The sequence below is a fragment of the Chiroxiphia lanceolata genome, chromosome 7, assembly GCF_009829145.1.
Source record: "Chiroxiphia lanceolata isolate bChiLan1 chromosome 7, bChiLan1.pri, whole genome shotgun sequence".
In the NCBI taxonomy this organism is placed as follows: domain Eukaryota; kingdom Metazoa; phylum Chordata; class Aves; order Passeriformes; family Pipridae; genus Chiroxiphia; species Chiroxiphia lanceolata.
In genome coordinates, this window is record NC_045643.1 from 25,566,685 (window position 1) to 25,584,161 (window position 17,477).

Below are 17,477 nucleotides of genomic sequence, written 5' to 3' on the forward strand. Positions count from 1 at the left end.
CCTAGATGATTGTTGTGGACCTCTTCCAACTAGAACATTCTATTCTGTTCTGGTTTGTTCTGACATGCATTTTTGCAAGAAGATCTATTCAAACTCAACAGAGGTATGGTGAATCCTGGAGTATGGTGTGGGAATTTCCTTCCCATTAATAAATAAGCAAATCTAGAATAGCTTCAATTAGAAGCCCAGGTTTCTAGAGTCTATAAATATGGAAAATAAATCCCAACCATTACTGTTAGCAGTTCTTAGCCATCCCTTTCCAAAGCTTGTGCTGAAGGCTTAGCCTTGTTATAAAGTGCTGAGAGCCTTTTTTTTGTAGAGCTTTCAAAATGCCATAGTCAGAAGGGCTGGATGTCTTCTATAGGTGCTTAAATGGTATCTTATTCTCTACATTTTGGCTGTTAAATTGCAGTCATGTTTATGGAAGCAAACTTACCATGGCAAAACTTGATGCTACCACATTCCTAACTAGAAAAGAACTTAATTTCATTTTATCTCCTAATAAGGAGTCCTTTTTGTGTTCCTATTCACTTGAATGGCTCTGTGTAGACAGTGTTGACTTTCATACAACCTGGAGAATGATTATAATTTCTGATGCTTCTGCTTCTCTTTCAAATCTGGTTGAAACTGGTTGGTGGATCCAGAAGTTCTTAATGAGCAGTGACAGATGGATGAACAGACGATTAAGCAGACAGATAGACAGCAGGAACACATAAGACTCATTTCATTAGGAAACTGGACTGAAAACAGAAGTAGCAGTGGGCACTTGGATATTATTCATATTTTGGTCACCAATTAAAAAAATGTCATGTTTTTGAAACCATTTCAAAGCTTGTAGATGACATCCTTAGTGGTTTAAAAAGCAAAGAAAAAAACAAAGGAATGTTGCTGAGACTTTTTTCAGCTCCCTTCTTTGGTCAGAATGATACATTTTTTATATTTTGGACTGTATTTTTAACCTTTAAAGCCAGATTCAACTTGGACAGCCCTGGAAATTTCAATGGAGGATTAATGTGTGTCATTAAGCAAAGAAATATGGTCTAGTAGTTTTCAATAGCAACAAATGCTTGCTATGGTACTTCTCTGACCAACTTATTTATCACTTACTGTAAAGCCTTTGGGCTGCTCCTTTCCTAAATACATGAAATACACATGCAGGAAAGCTGTGAGTGAATTGTTGTGATTTGAGCTGGCTGCTACATTCCTGCAGCAAAGGGCATTCTTGTTCCTAAACATTTTCCTTCCAAGCTGATCCAGCAGAAAAACAAAAGGGAAGCTCCTTCCTCCATTTACTATTTATTTATTTACTTATATTTACTATGTACTGTAGGAGGTTATTTAAAATAAGCAAATTGATCCAAATCACCATGTAGTCTGACTGTCAGTTATCTCTTAATAGGGAGGGGTTTGGTAGGTTCAGACAGAGAGGGCAAAAAGCAGGAATGTTCTTTTGGGTGGGAGATATATGTCGTAAATCTACACTCAGAAAAAGTAAACCTCCAAGAAGAAAAGCATGAGGAGAAAAACAGCTGGTTAAATCTGAAGATTTCTTTTCAATGGTACTCTCAGCAGAACAGAAAACTCCAGATATTCACAGCCCAGTGACTCCTTTGAACTGCAGTAGCCCTAGAAGGTCATGGAAAAAGTTGGGCTTGGTATTCCCTGTGTAAGAATATTTTGGAATGCATTAAGAAGTAGGGTCCCTCTCTCAGCTGTCAAAATAGGGACCCTAGGGCAGAACTTACCCTGTACCTGCCTTCCTATGGGCATGCTGCTCTTCCACAGGTGAATCAGGAGTGATCAGGCTTTGTGGCCCAGCAGCAGCAGTCACTGCTGGCCCTTCTGTCTCAAAGCAGGGCACTGTCCCAATACATGATGTGGAACACCAAGTGGCACACATACAAGGTGGGGTTTGCAAAAGCTCTCACCACTAAACTGATCTGCTCCCTTTGAAGTGGGTTCTCACACCTCTGAACTGCTCAGTAGGGCCAGTGGAGAAATTTTTAAAAATTCTATTCAATGAATATGAGAAACATAACAGAAGCAAGGACCAGGAACATCATCGAGAGCCTCTGTCCACTTTCTCTGCTTTCCAGCTTTCCAGTTTAATTTACCAGTTGATGCTGCCTAATAGGTTGCAAAAATCTGCCTTCTCAAGCACTCATGAGAAAGCCTGCAAATTTCTCAAAGCACTTGCATAACATATCCAAGACCAGAGAGGTCTGCTTTGGAACAGTGTCTTAAGGTCAAGTTATCCCACTGAAACACCTATTAGTATAAGAAGAATGGAAAAAAAAAAAAAAAAAAAGAAAAATGAGCAAACCAACAGCACTAGCACAGTCCTGGAAAATATGAAGTCATAAGTAGAGTTCAGCCAGAGCAGACTCCCATTAAATTTTGTTTAAGAGCCAAGTTCCACCCTGAGATATGTGTGAGTTACATTTTATTTCAGGGGGAACTATGCTGTACTTCATGCCACAGCAAGGCTTGGACAGAAGCATCCATCTGTTGCAAGACAGAGGAGTAAAGCCCACTTCTCTTTTGCATTTTTTGGTTCCATCTGTGTAGATGAAATAGAAAATTTGAAGTGAATAAAACAGCCCACAGTTTTACAGGGTTCCTCTGTCAAATTTAATTCCTTCTTCCAGAAGACCTGAATGTCTGTGTTTCTAACTCTACTAGGCTATTTCTATAAGACATGGTAGTCTTTCCCTGTGCCCCTGCCACCCCCATGAGTGTTAAACACACAGGTAGAAGCTCTAAGACTTGTCTTTCTAGCTTCTGTGCTCTTCAGAGTCCCTTTAGGAGACAATCAGCAAGAAATGCTCCCTAGGAGATGCATAGGTTTTGTGAAGAAGGGACATACACAGCCATCTAGCTTTATCTCCTTAAAGCCTTCCACTGGACATTTTTGCCTGACAGGTAGGAGCTCTGCTACCTGTAGAGGGAAGAAGGAGTGGCAGTGACATTCCCTATCCTGACTACATTCCCAGAAAGGGGTTAGGGTTGCCAGCACCCTTATGCTGTGCTGAGTTGCATAGCTGGCTTCAGGCAACAGCATTTACCATTGCTGGAGTGAACAGTGGCTGTATAGGTGGATGTTGGAAGGGACAAAATGATAAAGTCACGATCACACACTCCTGGAGGCATTGGGATTACCTGGGGAAATTGAGCAGCGGAGTGCCCTGCTCCCTGCCGCCAGCTGTACGCTCGATAATACTGAGCTCTGAAGATCGAATTCCTTCAACTACAATTTAAAAGAGCTCATTCAAGAAGAGGGGAAGGCGAAACTCAGTCCTGCCAAGCGCCGAGTCTGGATGTGAGCAGGAGGTTAAAGTATTTCATATGAGAAACTCTGGTAAATGCAAAAGCTTTTATACCCCAAGGCAACCCTTTAAACACTGAATTACCAATTCTGGCTCAAGAATTTCCCATTCCTCAGATCCCTTGATGGTTGCCCTGTGCTTAACTCTCCATTAAGCATCTGCTACTGGCTCTAATGGGTAAGATGGACCAATGGTTCCATGCTTTGTACCGCACTTTCATGGACAGAGCTGAAGAAGATTTTAAGTCCTAGTTAGTCAAGAAAATCCAGCCATCAGAATCAAACCCATGTTGGCAATCACTTGTCATGGATTCTGTAGCAGATGGGAAGAGGTGGCAGCACCCCTTGAAAAGTCTCTTCTCCTTAATAGTGGTGTAACCTAACAGACAGTTGATGAGGGTCAGGGAAGACACACAGGCAGCTGTGGTTATGCCACAACATCACTTCATTGTGCAATGGCAGTGAAACAAAGGATGGGAAAAATTGGCACCAAATCCCATTACTTAGAAGATGGATTGGAAATATTTCAGCAAGGATGGGGAATGGAAATGACAGATATGTGTGGCCCTGGGACTCTGGAGAGACATATGGCCCTTGACCACAGCTGGCATGCCATGGCTTTGCACCTGTCAAGGGATTGAGTTTGAATTTCTTGCTACATCTCCCCTCATCCAGGATATGTTTAGTGGGGGCCTGGAGGAGGGGCAGGGAAGCAGGAGGAAATTATCCTCTTAGGGATATGGATGCTCATGTCCACAGACAGTAAGCTGCTACCTTGAAGTGCCAAACAGTGGAAAATAAAATCAATTGCAAAGCTGAACACCAGCATTTATAAGTTTTTCCCTGGCAGACTTTGCTCAGCCACCCACAAGTTCCAGACCTTGTTCTGTGCTGCAGGCAACAGGGCGTGATGGGGAAGGGTTGATCCCTTAGGGCTTGAAAGCTTCTTCTCAGGTGAGAGTTGTGAAGGAAATCACTTAGGTGGAAAATGGCATGTGCTACATGTTCCAGTTTCCAAGCCTCTTGTTCTCATTCAAGGGGGACAATACACCCCTCTTCTCTGGAATAAATCATAGACACAGTTTTTAATTACGGAACATGTGCTTCCCTCTCCCCACCAATGACTGCTGCCGTTTCGCTTCTGACAAAAATAGGCATCCAGACCTCCAAAGGGAGTAGCTTATATTACTCTCTCTGGCCATTTCCAGAAGCTGCCAGGCCCTGCAGGGCCCTGGGGCTGCACCATGTTTGAGAGGGAGGGAGATTTACTCAGTGATTCAGTACTCAGGTCACTTAAAAACAGCACCGTGGAAGCAGCACTGTGGAAGTTGTGCTCCCATCTGTTCTGCTACTAGCCTCTAGAGAAAACAGGACACAGGATATGCTTCCTGTCTGGGGAAGGCTTGTAGCAGCCCGAGAAAAAAGGCATGACCTTTCCCTTAAAGGAAATGCAAGTAATGGAGAGAAGTAGGGGGGAGAAGTCTAGGCAGCATTTTTTTTCTTAAAAATAGTGTCATGCAGTCATACCTCCTCTTGCTTTCTCCCCGTGCTTAAAGCTGATCTTTACTTATTTAGCAATGACACATTTTAAACAGTTACATCCCTTTCTGCCACCCCATTGTTGTTGCAGTCATAAACCTTCTGACACAAGTCAGATGCTGTTGAAATGAAAGGTTTCATTCATCACAAGCAAAGGAAATCAGAGGAGGTACTGCAAGAGCAGAAAGGCTCAGCTCATGCTGTTTCCAGCTCACAAATGGTTATGTCTCCAGGAAGCAGAGATTAAGCGTCTCACACAGAACGTGGGAGGAGGAAGAAGAGTCTTTGTCTGAAATTCATAGATTTTAATGGGTTCCAGAAGGGGAAATCTTTTACCAAGGAGTAACAGCAAAGTTCAGAGAAATGCAAAAGCATTTATCTCTCTAGTTGTGTTCCTGCCTGTCAAAAGCAGGAGGGGTGATTTACTTCTCCTTGGTACAAGGAGTCCCTTATGGATCATTAATCCACGGGGAGAATGAGCTCAGGAGCCAGAGACATCTCTTTTTAATGTGCAAGAATCTTGAGTCAGCAAGAAATATTCTTCTTTGGGAGCATATAGGGAGCATAGTTTTTCTCTATTTTCTCCCCACTACCCCCTGTTTTCAATAGTATTATCTACAAGAGCTCTAGTTATAATTGATATATTACTTTGCCTTCATTAAAATCTGTGGTGATAGTAGATGAGACTGCTGTGAGCTAAACCAAGAAGAGTAATATTAAAAAATTAAGATCTGAAATCTGATACAAAGTCCAATAAAATCAATATGAACAGTCTCAAGTTCCAGGGTACAAGTATCTCAACAGCACTGATTTTGGCAATACAATGATAACTTGCAGTAAGTAAGGCATTTCTTGAGAAGCTCTGCAGAAACAGGAGGAGACAGAAATGGTTGACTATTTGTTTACATGCCAGGACCTCAGGTGATCTCAGGTGATGAAGCTTTCTGTTTACAGCTAGAGCTGATCAGAAAACATGCACCAAAACTTATGGTAGAAAAGGGGTTAGATCTGGTGGATATCTCTTGTTAATATGTTCCCATTTCCTTAGGAGTAATAAAAAGAAAAATAGTCTCATTTTGTCTCATTTTTATTCTGTGAAAACACCTGAAAATATTTCCATAATTTCTCAGTTGCTAAGTGAGGAGCATTAAAGTCTGGCTATATATATATTCACAATATGTAGTCATTTACAAAGTGCCACTATTCTGGAGTGGATGGCATTTTATACTCTGTACCTCGGCAAAAAAAAGTGCCGCGGAGAATTGCATTTCTGTATTCAAACCTCCCAAGAAGCACTCACTCCATGCTTAGATTTGCCAGGTTCCACATAAGTCTGGTAAATCCACATCCTTATCACTGTAAATGACTTACAAGATCAGAAATGTGTCTAAAAAGGAAAACCCAAAGCTGGCTGGTGTCCTTGGGTTTTATTCTCTCCTGTGTGCCTGCGTGTGCACACAGCATCCTTTATTTTGGCTCTTTGTAGCACAGTTAGGCTTTGACAAATTGAAAAGTATGAAGATTAGAACAATCATGCTTACATGTATTACCACCTATTACTTCATTTCTTCTATGGTGCTTAAATGCTCAGGCGTGTGGCTTTGAAATGCATTACCTTTAATGCACTTAAAAAACTCTGCTGGATTTCAGCTTGCTTTGATCTCCACAGTCTAGAGACTATCTCAGAGAATACAAGTAAATATATTTAGGGGGAAAATATCTTCAAGGAGAAAACCCTAAAGTCCTTCCACCTTGATATGCATTTCCAGTTGATGTGATACTTAAGATTGTTTTTTACATTTTATCTTTATGCTTCAGGAGGCCTAAATCTGTGTCCAGAGTCAGCAACTTGATAAGGTACCTTTGGAAGACAGATGAGGTCAGTGCCCCTAATGATGAGCACTGAAGTGTCAAATAATGGTTTGGTGATTTTTGTTTAAAAAAGAGATGGAAGGAGAGATGAATTCTGTTCTGAGAAATTTACAGACTAAACAAAGAAAAAGGATACATTTTTGCAATGAAGAAGACTATTTTGTCAAGAGGGAATGGGAAGAATGTGAGAGGAAAGCTGGTAAGAGCTTGCTATTAATCATGAGTAGCAAGGAGACAGCTGGAGAGCTGGAAACAGAGGAAAGAGTCAGCTAAGGCTGAAGGCTATGAGGAAAACAACTTCTTTCTGGGACTATACAACAGCATCTTTTCCATCTCTCTCCACGCCAAGTCACCATGCATCACCATGCCTTTGTGGTAATGGTTTGGACTTGAAGAAATCTCAGTTGTCCTCCAGGACAGCAAGTCAATATGAGGTCTGGGTTCTTGGGTCAGGGCGTGGGATGATTGACTTGAGAAAGAGAGAACATTAGCTGGGGAGATATGGTGAGCTGCATGGGCAAGTAAGCAGCATAGCAGAGGTGTCTTGAGGAACCAGATCCATACAGATCTACAAAAGGGGAGATATAAGGTGATTTTTTCATTTTTTTGAGGATGATCAAGGGTCCAGTCACTAGCCATTTCTTGAGCTCTAGGTATGGAAGAGAAGACAATTTTCAGTGGGAGATGGTAAAGCGCCAAAGGCAATCAACAAGGTTTCTGAAGAATTGGTTTCTTCCCATTAGGTGGACACAGCCTTCACGAGAAGGACCTACAAAGCACCCTTTGAATCATATAATCATAGAATGAGTTGAGTTGGAAGGGACCTTAAAGATCATCTGCTTCCAACCATACCCTCATGGTCAGTGAAATCTTCTACTGGACTATGTTGCTCAAAGCCCCATCCAACCTGCCCTTTTCCTCCCTGAGCTGGTGGTGTTCTTAGCTGTGTTGATGTTAGCAGAAGCTATTCACTGCACTCCTCTTCATGACTGGAGCAGGGATAGAGGGTGAGTAATAGGAAAAACAATAGTGTGCAGAGCACACTGAGTAGTTTTGGAAAAGAGTGAAAAAACTCATGATTTCCCCTTTTCCCAAAGCAAAGGGGAAGCTGGAACTTGGTGCTCAGTGGCAGTTCATTTTTCCTGGTGTGCTCAGCACCTCATGCAGAGTTTTCTGTAGAGATGCAGCCTAATCCTGTGTATATGGCCCTGTTTCCACCAAAGGCTTAATTGCCATTAGTAACTGGTAGTATAAGCTTCTCTAAACCAAAAATAGTCCTGTGAATTCAGTGAGGGGAAAACTGGATTTCTATGCAACAGAGTCCAAAAATTAAAGTCTCCTGACATAATTATGGAAATTCAAGAGAGACAGAAAATAATCAACTCTTTCGGTTGTGTGATCCAGAATGTAAGAAGCATGTCCCAGGTTGTAAATAAAAATTCCTATGTGATGACAGGAATGATCTGGAGTGGGGAAGTGTTGTTTCTTAGCAAACTGTGAAGATGAGAGAGCAAAGAGAAATTACTAGAGAAGATAAGAGGGAGAGGGAGTGGAAGAGGGGACAACTCCCAAAGGAAACAAAGCCTCAGCCTAGAGGGTGGCAGGGAAAAATTTATGTCTTCCTGGCCTGTTCTTTTCTTCCTTCCCACTGGTAGGATTATGGAGGGTCCTTGAAAGAAGGGAGGACATTTAACAACTGGGAGCTCTGTGTCCTATGTTCAGATATGAGCATTTACCCATGAGCTAAGAAAGGGACAGACAGGAAGGATTAGGAAGTGCAGAGGATATCTGAACTAGACAAAATGAAAGAGAAGGTGTGAGAGAAGTCACAGATACATCAAGGATTTAATTTTCTACTTTCTTTATTGGATAGGGAGGGAATTGTGTTCATGACACTTGAATGAACCATTGATAGAAGAACAACCTGAGCTAGATCATGAGTGCTGGTTATAAAAGCTTCAGGAAATAACAAATGACTGAAAAAATAATTTCATAATAAATTGCCAAATTTCTAGCCCTGACACATGATAAGAAAATCTTGAAAGCAGAATTCAACAATACATCCCAGGAGATAGAAATAAAATATAAAAATCCAGTGTCTCACTTTAAACATCAAATTTTTTGAAAATGTACACATTTCCTGAATGCTTGAATTACTGCATTTTCATGGCAACTCTTCACAATCCACTAGAAATATTCTTTTCCCTCTACTCATTCATACATGTAACTCTTTAATCACCTGTGGTTAAGTGATTTGCTGGCTATTTGTTTTACACAAGGATTATTTAGTTTACCTAGAGTTAGCCATAGAGAGCTGCTTTTTCACCCCTTTTAAAATGACTGGCATTTTTAAAGCATCCAGTTAGCGGACTAGAAGCATCTTGCTTTTTTCTTATTAAGAACTTTTTTTTCAAGGAAAACAAGCTTATTTTTCTTATGTACAAAGAAGAAGTTTGTCTACCAAAAAAAAAGTTAAACTGGAGTAACAATTCTGTGAAAGTTATTCCAGCATAAGTTCATTTTCTCAATGTTTGAGGTAGACACAGAATTATGTAATATGATTGAAATGATTCTTGAATAAGTATTCTGTTTCCGAAGGAGGGTAGTTTTCTTTAAAGAATAAGTTTTATTTCAGAATGAATATACTAATATGACTGGTGTTTCTAGAAAACTGTCCTGAAGATGCAGCTAACAAATTCTCCCAGCACAGATGAGCTACAACTGGAACACAAACCTGACCAAATCTCCTGCCTGCTTAAGGTTTAAACTTGAACCATTCACTGCCTGAAGAACAGTGCAGACTTGGTCTTTACTAATCTGTAAAAGGGGTTCTTCCCTTTTAAATAGCCTGATCATATGGAACACCTACTTCCTCCTTGTTGCTTAAGTAAATTTCATTGTATTTCTCTGTAAATTTTTTTATATGTGAACATGGGTCCTGTAATAGTCTACTCAATGGATTCAGGCAAATCCTGTAGGTGTTTAGATTCAAAACACAGAGTGATTCACTGTCTAAATCACCATGAACTGCCAGGCTTTGTCTTTATATTCATATGGTGAGGAGAGACACCTGAATCTGACATCTGCAAGGGATAGTCTGTATAAGTCTAATGTTTTACTATATAATATAAAAAAGGTATTTTATAATGTTTTCCAACTTTTTTCCTATAGCTCTAATCATCCTCTTGCTTCCTTTCTTGTTAATGAATTTATTCCTCTGCTAAGGCTTCAAAATTATATTAATTTTTTCTTCTGCTTTTAAAGATATCTATCGTCTGAAAAGGGAAACATGAGCTTGTGAGTTTTGGTGGATATGGTCAGGGAAATAAAATGCTCCACACCGAGAAGTCTGACTAGTTAAAAGCCATATAAGTAGTGGAAAGGGTGGTGTATATACAAATGTATGTCTTTGTATATGTATGCATACAAATATACAGTATATTATACATACATACACTCTGTGTGTTTATATATGTGCATATATATAGAAGTCAAGCTCTTTTTCTTGGTTTGGTGTTAGTAAAACAGTCTCTGCAATTCTAAATATCTACAAATATGTAAGGTCTTGATGTCTGATTCTGCATTGCTGTGACCTTGTCACACATGCTCTTTATTGTGTGGACTGCCTCATAAAACTAGATATTTTAAACATGCAGTTCCCAGTAAAATAGGCATTTATCACTCATGATAACATGGAACTGTCTCAGGGTGTGTTTGAAAGCCCCCCTGCAACTTACTGATAAAAAGCTTAACTCCATTTCGGGGCTTATCTGAAGAAGAAAGAGGTAGACCTTCATGAAATAACTGAATTTGTTTTTTTCTCTTAAGATGAAAAAGAGAGGCAGAGGAAAGGGGAAAAAAAATCGCTTTAGAACTCCAATGCAGCAGAACAAGTTTAACCCATTGAGATTTTAAGTGAAGTTTTCTGCTTCATCAGGAAGAACCCTGTGGTGAAACATATGTCAGAAGAGAAGCAGATATGAGAAACTGGCCTCCTTTGCATATGAGATGATTAATTAAGAGGAAAATCACTTAGCCAGATGTCTCATTGGTGAAACTACACGTGCAAGGTACATTTGCAGTAAGGGAGCAGCATAGCACAGACAGTGCATTTGATTTCCATGCTAACATAGCAGAGATAGGAATCTGGTGTGAATTAGATCATGCTGACTCTTGGAGAAACAGAGAAGTACAGACCTTATTTCAGCTACAAATTATGAGCTGCATGTCTGCTGTTATAATGCTGCGCTATCGTTACTTGATGCAGTTGAGTTATTGGTTATGAATAAATTATCCAGAGAAGACAGTCCTTTTCTCTATCCACATTCATAAATTGTTGGCAAACCAAACCTGATTTCTCCAAGTGCCACTTTTCTTCATTCACCAAGTAGTTTTTCAGAATGCTTAGAAGCTGGTGAATTTTTCATCAACTCATTACCAGGGTAACACTTTCAAATTTGTTTGACTTAGGAATTTAAGTCTTTCAGAACTAAATAAAACACAATCTGTCTGCTGTCTGAATACTTGCCTACCTAAGGTGTTCATATATTCTCGTCACTGTGGCACCTGGGTGTCCCCCAATTTTTCATGCATTTTCTATCACTTATATGTGAAGTAAAAGATGGTAAAAAAAAGATCCTTCTTATGCTAAATGCTGTTTTTAAAAGTTTTCTGCTCTTTCTGTGGGAAACAATAGGCCAGTTGCTAAATGACTTCTGAGCCATGTTTTTTTTCCCTAAGCATACATTACAAAATTAGGGAGCGGGAAGTAAAGATCTGTCACCCCAGTAGATCTACTGGAATCAAACCAACTTCTACCTCCTGGCTGCTATAAATACCTTCCCATAGCTAAAGTTGCCTCACCAGCAGTGTCCACAGAAAGCAGTCATTTCTCTGCTACCTGTAGTCTCTCCTCTTTATGCGGTCGACCAGCCTTTTGAAGAAGAGGTGCCTGTAGAGTACCTAGTACAATCAGATCTGTCTGTTGGCTTGAATTTCTCTATGCTATAGGAATACTAATCCCTCTCCAACAATAGAGACAGGCACTCCATAGAGCAGACACACAAACAGACTTTCATTAGAGAATGCAGTCCTGAAAGCCTGTTTTATAAAAGACTTTGCTGATTGGACTTAGTCATTTGAACAGTGATGGATACAGGGTATATTCCAGAAGAGCCTAGAAAGAAAGGTGCAGCAGTATCAGCAATGAGATGTAGACACTGTAGAATTTTGTAATATTAATGTGTATTAATATTAATGTAATATTATATGCTTAAGCACATGACATGCCATAATCTGAATCTTTAACATCTACTGTGTAAATATTTTTCTTTCTTTTTTTTTTTTTTTTTTTTTAAATTGATGACCAGAAATGCTGAGAATTGTGTATTTTAAAACAGCAGACTCCTATTTGGGTCAACATTTCCTCTATTCTCTCCATCTCAGTGGTTTGCCAACATTTCTGCAGTTAATTACTGAAATTTCAGGTACATTCTGAGCTTTTCGATTCCCAGAGTATCACATTAACATGTCAGGCAATGAGGGTGTCGGGAGAGCCTTGGGGTATAAAGCCAAATTTTCCTATTCATTTGCACAATAGTGGGAAACAAACATACAAGCAGAGACATTCAATTTACATAAATGCTTGAGGGACATGTTTTGAGACTTCTGTGCTGAGAATGAGAGGTTATTATAGTCTATAGGCTTCCTTGCCTATAAATGCTCACAGATTTAACAGTGAAGACCAAATTTTCATAATCAATAGCCTCTGTTTTTGTTTATTAGTTACTATCACAGACAAGTGCTTCTGTTGTTTAAGGGCAATGAAATCACATCTACTGCCAAGGCGTGAATAACATGATTAAAACCTTGTAGGGTTCATTCAAGTCTTTTCACAGGCCCTGTAAGAAAGGTAAGTGGTATTGCTCAAGTAACATTTAAAGGACCAGTTTCCAGCCCCAAAATATATCTCATTATGTGTTAAAGATTGGGCAAGGCTGTTCTCAGAAACAGAGATTCCCATTCACAGCCATAAATCACTCTGCCTTTATCAGGGGCCACCTTTGCCGAGCTCTCAGTTTCTCTGGAGGGGACAGCCCACACATACCTGACTCATTTTCCCAGAAGCCCTACTGTTATTGTGGCAGGTAGAGAAGTTTGGCATGATGGAGCCAAGACCTCCTGCTCATAGGACAGGGCAGCACCAGGGTCTGCTCCCCTAAGCAGGGCAGGCCTTGTACTTTTGCTACTGCTGGATGACAGACGGCAATGCAGGTAGAGTGCATATAGCTCAAAAGGCTGGCTTTGCTCCATCCAATTCCTCAAACTCTTCCTCTGTTTGCAGCTGAGCATGGGCTGAGGACCAGCCTTGCTTCCTGTTTTCCTTTTGGGCCAATTCTTCCACATAGCACAGATCACACTGCTTCGCTATCCACCCAGAAGGAAGACCTTATCTGCTGATAGATGATGAAGAAGAGAAGCCTCCACAGACTGCACTCCTTAACCACTAATTCCTTTGACAGCTGGTATTTGGACTATAAGAGACCTCAGATAAAACATTCTCAGCGTGCCGAGTACAGATTAAATCCCGTAAGTTGCAGAGCACCTTCTCCAAGGGGATGAACACCTTTGACCCGTAAAGATGGCTTTACATAGATCACTGACTCCCAAGATCGAACCTTTGACCCAGTAGTGTTTATTGTGTGAGTTCTTCACCTCATTCGAGCTGTCCTGCTGTGTCAAAATAGGATCACTGCAGTCTAAAAGGAAGAGCAAAAAGGCCACCATCTGAACAGAGATTGCCAAACCTATGGAATTTCTCAGGCTTCATAGGAAGTCAGGCAGCTACTGCTTGTATGTCTGAGCAGAGGTGGGAGGAAGCAAATACATCACCAGAAGGCAATGCATTTAGAAGTGATGCATTTAAAAATCAAGAAATTCACATTCTTGTAGTCAGGCTAAGTCCCTTTTAAATCAGAAGAAGAGAAAAAAAAAGAAGAAGAAAAACGAGGAGGAGGAGAAGAAGAAGAGGAAGAAGATGACAACAAAGAAGGAAAAAAAAAGAAACTGAAGATACATTCACAGCACAATATTACATTGAATCTGAGCCAATAAAATTCAAGCTCAACTCAATTTTTTGGCTTTAACTTCTTTTCTTAGGTATTCTATTTTATTCTAACCACACACAAATATCCATTAACAATGAACAGTGGAGTAAATATACACCCACTGCCCAACATCAGCAGGCTGAACCACTGTCTCCCTTGACTCTGTTCTGTATACAGACAGACTGGTGGGATATCTAAACTGGGCATGGGAAGTGCCCAAGGTTAGATGGTGTGACCTCCCCATGTAAAGGCAGAATACATTTGCAGAGTTCACAGAGTTGAATTTTTTAAATCTGAAACAGTAGCCTGCTCCCACCTGGATTGCCAGGATCATGCTGTATTTATAAAAGGAATAAAAATTCCTTATCAGCCATGAGTGAATACAAGGAGATAAGCAAAGGACATGAGCTTTTTGGTAACTTAACATTGTTCAGTTTACATCAGTAGGCAGCTGCTCTGTGGTCTCACCTGCAGATACTCAGCAAAGAATTATTATGTTCAATATAGTCAAAGGTTTCTGCTGGTATTTTATGCATTTTCACACCCATCCCAAAGATTTTCACTGTGGCTGTGAAGCAAATTTTGTTTTCCCACTTACTCTACCTCTCTGGCAAACATCTCTTGTCCATGCTGTGCAGTGCCTGTCAATACAACGAACTTTCAGTGTCTTTTTTCTTGAAAAAAACTACAAGAATTATACTAGGAAATAAGATCCTTTTCCTAAAGACCTTCCCTCAAAACCTCAACCATTATTAAAACAAAGCTTGAATTACACAGGAATATGGTAAATATGGTACTATCAGACTTTCCTCTAATTTAAGTTTGTTCTTAAATTCTAAATTTGACCCATGCAGTTTGAACAACAACAACAAAAAAATAACCAAAGAAAGACTGAAACAAAATACAGGGACCTTCTGCTGAATCAGTAGGGGAAATGATGAGGGCAAATAAAGAATATATTGTCACTATTTTTCATACAGAATACTTATTGTAACTGTATTGCAAGCCATTTCTTTTCCCAGACAATCATATGATTTTAAAATAGTTCAAGCTGAGAATTCCTGACCAGATTCTGGAAAAAAACAAGAGAACCTGATGTATCAGCCTTTTTTCATTATGAACAGACAAAAGGCCCCATGGGGCACTAACTCCTCATCCAGATCCCCCCTAGGGCCTTCTGTGGCATCCTGTGACAACCTGGGTCTGTCAGAGAAGTGATTTTTAATGCATTCAGAACTACAGAGCTGGCCCTGGATATGTCACTTGGACAAGCCTGTCACTAAAGATGCAAAATTGGATCTGGACCCATGCTGATATTTCACAATCTGCAAGATGCACATCCGTGAGTCATGATCACCATCCTGGACACACTTGGAGAGCACCAATGGCAGTAATTTACTCAAGCTTTTCCAAACCCAAACCCTCAGAATCCTGAATTAGCCTGCATGTTTCTTTCCTATCAATAACAGAAAACAAGCTATAATATTCTAAACTGTGGAGTGAAATAGAATAAACTATAACAGTAGAATCTAATCTTTCTTGTCAGTTAGAACTTGCAAAAAGGGCTGAAAAGTGTACACCAAATGCTGTAAATAGAAATTGCTGGTTGGGATTCCAGAGATTCCGCTTACTGTGTCTTTTCTGCTGGATCAGCCTGCCTCATTCAGAGCTTGGGAAATATTTTCAGTGTCTACAGCCATACAAAACAAATATCCTTACAGCAATATCTGGATCAAACCCTGAATTGCAGGCTGCTCTGGGCAATGCTGTCTGTACTTTCTGCCTTCACGACCGGTACCACTGTATGATAAACAATTCTGCTATTGGCAGTTTATTTATTAAAAAGAAAGCAAAAGCACTGTCTTGAATTTAAATGGGAAAGATCACACTAAAACCATGGAAAAAATATGGATATATTGCAGCACCAAAACCTCAGAGTTTTCTCAGCTTATCTAATGATAATCCACCTCCTTTCCCTCCACTTTCTTTTTAACACTGTACCAAAATGAACATTACCATTCTGCAGCTGAGGCTCTGTGTTCACTTGACTGTTCAGGCCAAATTCTCTCCTTTAAAATTTACTGAAATATATGGAATTATGCAAACAGAGGACTTGCCCTCCTGTACTCTCTCTTGCTGAGAAACCAGTTTGGTTGTCCGTAAGCCCATGTTTCTAAATTTCCAGGAGCAGAAACACATTGTGGCTTTAAATATAGACTGTCAGTTTGTGGCTTGCGTCTCATGTTACACATAGACAGCTTGAAACTCTAAATGCAAGTTGGGGAACACCAATAATATCTCAGAAAAGTGTCAGTACGCTTTCAAAATGCCCTGTATTTTAATTCCTGAAGGGGGGGGGAAACATTCAAATGAAACTTTTCTAAGCTGGACCTTAGGCGGAAACGTTATTAAGTTTGCTTGGTTCTATTCAGGAGCCAGAGTTTGCAGAGCCTGTTTCAGTTCTTCACTCACACGCGCGCGCACACAAACACAAAGAGTAAAAAAAGAAAACAGTTTCTTCACAGTTGTTTTTTTTCTTCAGGATTAGTCTCAGGCGTTCTCTTTTTTTTCCCCCCATATAAAATGCATTAGACAATCTTTTCCTTAAGCGACAGACTGATAAATCCACTATTATTGTAAGGAAAGGGGGAGGGGGGGTGGTAAGGATACTCACGTGGTTGAGATGTTGCATTGTTTTGGGTACTCATAATTTACGCCTTTGAAAAATGCCTTATTTGTGTTGACAGTCTCTCTTCCCTGCTCAAAACTGACGGCGGGATTGAACAGAACAGCTGGAAGAACCCAGGAAAATGCTTCTCTTGTTCAGGCTCTCCTTGCCTGGCTCCTGACCCCTTTACAACTGGAAAAGGAAACAGCACATGTGTCATTCTCTTTTGCCTGTGTAGCTCACATGAGCGGGGAGGGGCACCCATTTGCAGATAGCAGTAACTGTATTCAAGTTTTGCAAGTTGGATGTATTCCACCCCTTTGCTTTTATTAGGCAGCAACCAGCGGAAAGAAAATGATCTTTTCATTCTTAGCCAAACGTAGACACACCTATTAAATGTGCTTCCCAAACTCCTAACCACAGATGTTGATATTATTTCTTTAAGTGCAAAACTTGTTGCTGACTTCCCAAAATGCCTACCATCAGTGGGTAAAATTGAAAATAAGGTTTTCAATTTTCATTGCCCAGCGTCATCCTTAGCACTCACAATCTAACTAATTCTGTCCTTTTAACAGGTGAAAATTGAGAATGGCATTTCCTGGGTCAGCATATAGCATGAATCTACACTGTACTCAAAACGAGAGGGAACCTGTGGCTGCAGCACAGGCTGAGGCACAGGCAACTCCATTCCTGGCTCTGACATAGGCTTCTTATGGCGCCTTTGGCAAAATATTTAATCTCTACCCCATTTTGCCATCGGTAGAATAAAGATGAGACAATTGGTTTCCTCCTAGTCTTGGTATATTTATTTAATCTACCGGCAGGCAATGTTTATAAATAATTGGTCTGCAGAGGTTAATTTACTCATACTCCACAGCAGGTTTTTCATCCTGGACTAGGCTACCAGCTCCCTTGTTTATATTGGTGCCATTTAAAGCTATCTGTTTGGCTGCCTGCATGCTGTACT

The 17,477-nt window shown here is 40.2% G+C and overlaps 1 protein-coding gene across 1 annotated transcript in view; it reads right to left on the minus strand.

Annotated features, from left to right (window-relative positions):
• The window catches only part of GYPC (glycophorin C (Gerbich blood group)), a 35,375-nt gene extending 18,652 nt beyond the window's left edge, over positions 1-16,723 (minus strand). Inside the window, exon 1 of the mRNA XM_032692891.1 lies at positions 16,517-16,723. Within this exon, the coding sequence (XP_032548782.1) occupies positions 16,517-16,550 (34 nt within the window). The 5' untranslated portion in view covers positions 16,551-16,723. The remainder of the gene's footprint in view (positions 1-16,516) is intronic.
• Positions 16,724-17,477: the final 754 nt, after the last annotated feature.